General features: G+C 49.3%; 1 protein-coding gene across 1 annotated transcript; it reads left to right on the top strand.

Annotated features, from left to right (window-relative positions):
- Positions 1 to 555: 555 nt before the first annotated feature.
- On the top strand, positions 556 to 5,959 carry ZNF691 (zinc finger protein 691). Its single transcript, XM_010959756.3, has 2 exons — positions 556 to 610; positions 4,473 to 5,959. The coding sequence occupies exon 2, from the start codon at positions 4,482 to 4,484 to the stop codon at positions 5,337 to 5,339; it is 858 nt and encodes a 285-aa protein (XP_010958058.1). The 5' UTR covers positions 556 to 610; positions 4,473 to 4,481; the 3' UTR covers positions 5,340 to 5,959.
- Positions 5,960 to 6,430: the final 471 nt, after the last annotated feature.

Here is a 6,430-nt window from a genome sequence, read left to right as displayed (position 1 = left end):
AAGCACAAGTGGTTTCTTGGACAAATGTTTAGCTTCTCTTAAAAGGGGATTGGGTTAGCTAATCTTTAAACCCCCTTCCAATTCCATTATCTTTTGACTTTAAATTATAAACCTCCAGTGTGGCGCAGGACTCTACGCCTTTATGGGATGCCCACAGGACCATCAAGGGTCACCAACTCAAAGTAGAGAAGAAACTCTCAGTTCATGACCCCTTGGAGATCATGTAGGGTAACTCTACATATTCTACAACTTCCAAGACCGGTGGCCCTGCACGTTGGGCTTTTAACGCCAGAGCGTGGAAGGAAATCCGACTACCTTAGAAGGACCCCAGTCTCCAGTACACAGTTCTAAACTTCTCAAATTTCTTCTCCGAGGCTACTCTCTTTGGTAGGACTACAACTCCCAGCAGGTCATGCGCAGGGCCGAAGCTTATTGGTCGCTCAGCCTGGGTCTCTTGCGTTGTGGCAGCCAGTTTAGCCAATGGAAAGGAAAGACAGTGCTCGAGAGCCAATCCTGAAGAGGTAGGGCGGATCCCTTCTGGGTTCCGGTTCCGGGTCCTCCCCCCGGTCCAGCCAGACGGCGCTGTACCCGACAGAGCGGCGGGAGAGAGGTGGGTCGGGGTTGGGCCCGAGGTCGCGAGGGAGGCGCACATGGCTTCGCGGGGAACTGTAAACATGGCCCCTTCCCTCTCACCGGGGACTTGGAATTGTGGCTTTGTTCCGCGGACCCAGTGGGGAGCACAGGGGGCTCTGTGGTCCCTCCGCCCCGACCCCTGTCTCCTTCCCCCGGCCTGCACGGCCAGGCTCTCGGCCCCAGCCCCTACCGTCCCGCCCTTCTCCTGTTTTGGTTACTTCAGCACCGCCGCCACTGACCGTACCTTTGGGGTCAGCCCCAGCTTCTCTCCCAGCCCTACAGCCCGAAGCCCGCCGGCAATTCTGAACCCAGCTCCTGTCCTCTAGAACGCTTGTACCCTCAGACTTCACCCGGCTACACACAACCCCTGACCATCTCCTCGGACCCCCTGACTCTTGTTCCTCCACTATCTCTGATCCCTTATCCACCTCCGCTGTTCAGTTCCCTGTTCTTTCACACATTTTCCCTCATCTTTCCAAACTCCTTTCTCCCCTTCCTACCCCCAGCTCTCGGCTTGACCGTAGAGACACCAAACTTTGGCCCTTTATACCGCTTTCTAGCTTGGGCCCCTTGCCCCTAACCCAGGCCCTTGACCTTCAGCATCTGTGATCACCAGCCCCATCTTCTTGCCCATTTTCTTGGAGCTTATTTCTTAGACCTGGCTCCTTCTCCACTTCCTCAATCCCTTCCATTCTTGGTCCTCCTTGTACCTCTTGAGACTCCTGGGAGGACAAGTCCCACAAGCCCCATTCTCTCCCAAATCTCTGAAATGTGATGTGAAAGTGCCTCTTTACTTTACCTGCCACTGTCTTGGTAGATCGTGGGCTCCCCACCTCTGTAAGTCCCAATCCTGCTCACCCATCCTGCAAGTCCTAGCTCAAAGACCACCTTTGCTGTAAAGCTGCTCATCCCTGAGCTCTTCAGGGAGATATGCCTGTGTCATCAGAACTCCGGTGGCACTGTTTTTATTTCCTTCTTTCCTTTCTTCCTTCCTTCTTTCTCTCCTCCCTCCGATACTGGTGTATGCTTAAAAGCACTGGCTTTGGAGTGATGGGCATAGCTCTCAGTTCTACTCACTTGCTATGTGCCCTTGGACAAATTACAGTTTCCCTCCTTTCCCTGCAACTTAACCTACCCTATGAGTGTCTGGAGTTCATGGCCTGTTTTCACTGTGCTGTACCATAAACTGTTGTAGGGTAGTGACTGTAGTCCTAACTCTTTTTGCTTTTATTTTGACCCAGCATTCAGCCCTGAGTAGAGTCAGAGCTTGGTATATTGTAGGTTCTCAGAATAGCAGGATTGGTAGTGAGTGGAGGTTATGTAGTTCATTGTATAAAAAGAGATTAGAGCCCTTGATGGGGTGGGCAGGGGTAGCAAGGGAACTAAGATCGTATCCATTCACTCATACTTAAAACAGTTTGGGGCACCAGGCCTTGTGCTGGAGGGATTACCAAAATGTCCCAGGTCCTGCACTTGTAAACTAATAGTGGAAACTGTTACATGACATGTAAACAAATAATTGTAAATCTCTGTAAAAGCAAGTATAAGATTGTGTGGGTGCAGAGATGAGAAAGTGGGCAGGAATTAAGAGATTGCTAAGGAACAGTGGGTGAGAATAGACACAAGTAAGGATAAAATGGGTTCTGGAGACAGGAAGCCTGGTCTTCATTCAGTTCATTCAACCAACATTTATTAAGGATCTGCTATATATAACTGCCACTATAGGAGTTTGGGTTGCATTAATGAATAAAACAAAGAAGCCAGCTGTCATGGGACTTACGTTTTTGCAGGGGGAGACTGATACCAAGTAATAGACGTAAAAAGTAGATTGTTAGGTGAGAAGTGCTAAGGGGCAGGGGGATTGGGAGTGTGGGGGAAGAGGTTGTAAGTTTTTAAAGAATAGTCAGGAAATAGTGAATAAGTATCAAGGAATAAGTTGTTTCTGATGTTCACTTGCATTTTTGAAAGTGAAGCAGGCCTGTGATTTTTCACATCGCTTATCTATATTCTTGAAGAAACACTCTAATCGAGATTGGCAAATTATAGTTTGCCTCCTTTTGTTTTAAATAAAGTTTTATTAGGACACAGCTACACCCAGTTATTTACGGATTTTCTGTGGTTGCTTTTATGATACAATGATAGAGTTGAGTAGCTACAACAGAGATCCCATGGCCACAAATATTTACTAAATATTTACTCTCTGGTCCTTTACAGAAAAAGTTGGCTGGACCCCCTCCACCCGCTTCCTTAAAGATTTGAGTTGCTGTCTGTATTTCACATTTTAGATTATATAGTTTTGTACCATTTTTTTATTAAAAAAATTTTTTTTTTCCCAAAGAAGATCATGTAAGGGATCCTTTTCATTCTTGCATTCTTCACAGGGCTAGCATATAGTGTCTTCAACAATTATAATAGCAGCTGTCATTTACTGAATGCCACACCTTACACTGAGCAAATTATAGGCCTTGTCTCTATCAAAGTCCTGCAGTGTCGGTCGGTATCACAATTTTAGTGATGTGAGAGTTGAGGCTCAGAGTAGTTGGATAATTTGCAGAGTTGTAAAGACAGTATGTGTCACCACTGGGATCCCACCCTGAATGTAGTCAGTGCCCCTTCCATGGAGTCCATAGACTCAGTGATTCTGTGGTGCTGTTTTCCACGGATCCTTGCTGACTTGAAGCAGTTATCAATCTTTCATTTTCTGTCATCAGTGACCCATCATAGTCTGTGCTTCCCTCCCTCATCCCTTTGTTCATGTTACTCTGTACAGTATCTCCACCAGCCCACTCTGCCTTTTGAAATGTCTTTATTTCTTCAAGGCCCAGAGGAAACATCACTCCCCTCTTATCAGAAGTACTTTCTTCCCCTCATTTCCTGCCCTTGGATGTAGGAACTCAAAGAAGTCTTTGCAGCTTAGCAAGCATTTACTGATACTTGCATAAGTATGCCCTGTGTTGGGCCCTGTGTGTGGGAGCGGGGCGTGGGGAGGGGGCACATGAGTGTGTGTGTGAGATTGCATGAGTTGTGAGAGGTTAGCTGTATGTGCAGCCAGGAATGTGGCAATATGTGTGGGAGGGCTGTGTGTGGTGTGTGTGATGTGTGTGTGTGACCGTGTGTGGTATGTGTGTGTGTTGTGAATGTGTGTGAGACTCTGTGTGTATACACTGCTGTGTGTAGTGTTTGAGTGTGGAAGTGGGTGATGACCAGTCAGAACAGACACAGCCCAGGCCCTGCTGTAGGTCTTGGAGGGCCCAGATGCTAACCCTTTATTTGCTGGATTATGGTAAGGTCTGGGAACGGGAGGGCGGTGGAACGTTTAAGAGGATTCAAAGCTGGGCCTTGTATAAAAACTAGGAGAGCCTCCAGGATTAGAGGTTCTGTTGTCTCCATTTTGAAAGCAGGCAAATAGATGGATACTTTTAAAGAAGTTTTTTCAAAAGAGATTAAACAGAGGAAATTTCCATTAACTTACAGTTAGGCAGAAAAATCAAACTCATTCCCAAATGGAAGCTCCTTTACTTACACGTGAATGATAGTCTAGCCTGTCATTGTTTAGTGGTATTAAGAAAAGTGACATTATACAAATTACAGATACCTGTTGAGGGTGGACAAAGCTGGGGCCTTCTCTTTGCTCTGGGGTAGCTTTAAATGTCGGGAAGTTTGTCATTTGAAAGTTAGTAAGTAAAGGCATTCTAGCCAAGTATTCTGGTTAATTGAGGTTATTGCTGATGGATGGTTCCATGGGGACGGTGTACACCCCCTCAACCAGAACAAAAGGTTCCCTGGGGTCTGGCCTGACCCAAGGAATAAAGGTGTTGGCCATTTGTGTTCATTCTCAGGGTTCAGAGATGGGCAGTGAGAAGGAGCAGAGCCCAGAACAGCACCTGCCTGAGGAAGGGGAACGGGGTAATGAGCCCTGGAGAGTGGATGACTCAGAGGGTTTTCGGATCCCAGATGGGGATAAAGAGCTCGGGCAAGAAAGCTCGTCAGAGGGGCCACAAGGGATCCATCCAGAAAAGCCACGGCAGGCAGTCACTGGCCCCGCTTTGGAGCCAGAGGACCCCTGTGCTCCCCCGAGGCCCGAGGCCGACGAGAAGTCCTTTATCTGTGCCCAGTGTGGCAAAACCTTCAATAACACCTCCAACCTGAGAACACACCAGCGGATCCACACGGGCGAGAAGCCTTACAAGTGTTCTGAGTGTGGCAAGAGCTTCTCGAGAAGCTCCAACCGCATCCGGCACGAGCGGATCCACCTGGAGGAGAAGCACTACAAGTGTCCCAACTGTGAGGAGAGCTTCCGGCGGCACTCGGACCTCACCACGCACCAGCAGGATCACCTGGGCAAGCGGCCCTTCCGCTGTGACATCTGTGGCAAGAGCTTCAGCCAGAGCTCGGCGCTGGCGGTGCATTACCGGACCCACCTGGAGCCCGCGCCCTACATCTGCTGCGAGTGCGGGAAGAGCTTCAGCAACAGCTCCAGCTTTGGCGTGCACCACCGCACACACACGGGCGAGAGGCCTTACGAGTGTGCTGAGTGTGGCCGGACCTTCAGTGACATCTCCAACTTTGGAGCTCACCAGAGGACCCACCGGGGCGAGAAGCCCTATCGGTGCACTCAGTGCGGGAAACACTTCTCCCGCAGCTCCAATCTCATCCGCCACCAGAAAACGCACCGGGGAGAACAGGCCGGGAAAGATTCCAGCTGAAGGAGGGCGAGGGACAGAGAGCAGGAGACCCCACCCTAGTGTAGAAAGATCTTTAGGATCTGCTGCTGTCCCCTTGACCTCAAGCACTTCGTCCCACCTTGGAAAATGGTTTTCTGTTGTCTCTGAAGCCAGGATCTCCAGGAAGTCCTGAGAAGGGACTCTGAGTAAAAGTCCTTTCTTTTTTCCAGGCCAGTTTCTTGCTGTGGAAAGTCAGAGGATGCCGTCTTGCCTTCATCTCCTTGGGGTGAAAGAGAAATAGGGTAGGCTTAGTACATGCTCATATCATTAGGGCAACCATCCCCTGGACTTTGAGGAAGTACCTATGAGATGGGCATCATGGTCTGGAGGTCCTCCGTATCGTATGTGCACTGCTTAGGGCACACTGCAGTGGTCCACCGGTCCCCACCTGCTGTACTCCAACTGGGCTGGGTGGAGCAGGGGGGAAAGGGGCCTCCTTGGCTTGGAGAAGAGGTCTGGGGTCCTGCCTTAGGAATGAAAGGGAAGCCCTCAAGGAGCCATGATCCAGGGACCTTCACACTCCCCCATGTCTGACTTGTCACCCCTACCGCAACCTACATCTGTTTCCCCAGAGTGATTAGCAGTAAAACCTTGAATGAGAAGGACCTGTGTACTTATTTGTGGGCATCAAAGGAGTGGGGAGATGGTCATACTGCAGCCACTGCAGAAGGGAGTTGAAGTCCAAGAAAGACAGAGTGAGTGGCTGCTCTGAAAAGCAAAAGAAAGGCTGACTCTTGGGGCCTGTGAAGAGGAAAGGGAAGGGAAGGAATTAATATTAATTGACCGTCCACTGTATCCTATATTCTGTAGGTCACGTTCACATTCATTATCTCATTTGGTTGTCTTAGCAGCCCGCAGGGAAGTAAGATGAGACAGGAGTGGAGAGGTGAAGTCACTGGTTGTGAAGTCACCCAGCGGGTATGTGGTGGGACCAAGTGATTCCCTGGAAGTGGGAGCTGGTGTGCCTTCTTGATATGGCCCTGGACCCTTTGCTCTGTGGGATGTCAGTGCCAAGCATGAGAACCTTTTCAACTTTAGACTGATTACTGATTGACGCTTAACTCTGTGTTGAG

The sequence above is a fragment of the Camelus bactrianus genome, chromosome 13 (genome assembly GCF_048773025.1).
Source record: "Camelus bactrianus isolate YW-2024 breed Bactrian camel chromosome 13, ASM4877302v1, whole genome shotgun sequence".
Taxonomy (NCBI): domain Eukaryota; kingdom Metazoa; phylum Chordata; class Mammalia; order Artiodactyla; family Camelidae; genus Camelus; species Camelus bactrianus.
The sequence above is the reverse complement of the archived record's forward strand: the minus strand, read 5'-3'. Positions and strand labels throughout refer to the sequence as shown.

Coding starts and splice junctions, on each gene's coding strand:
- ZNF691 (XM_010959756.3), top strand. CDS start 4,482: ATGGGCAGTGAGAAGGAGCAGAGCCCAGAACAGCACCTGCCTGAGGAA.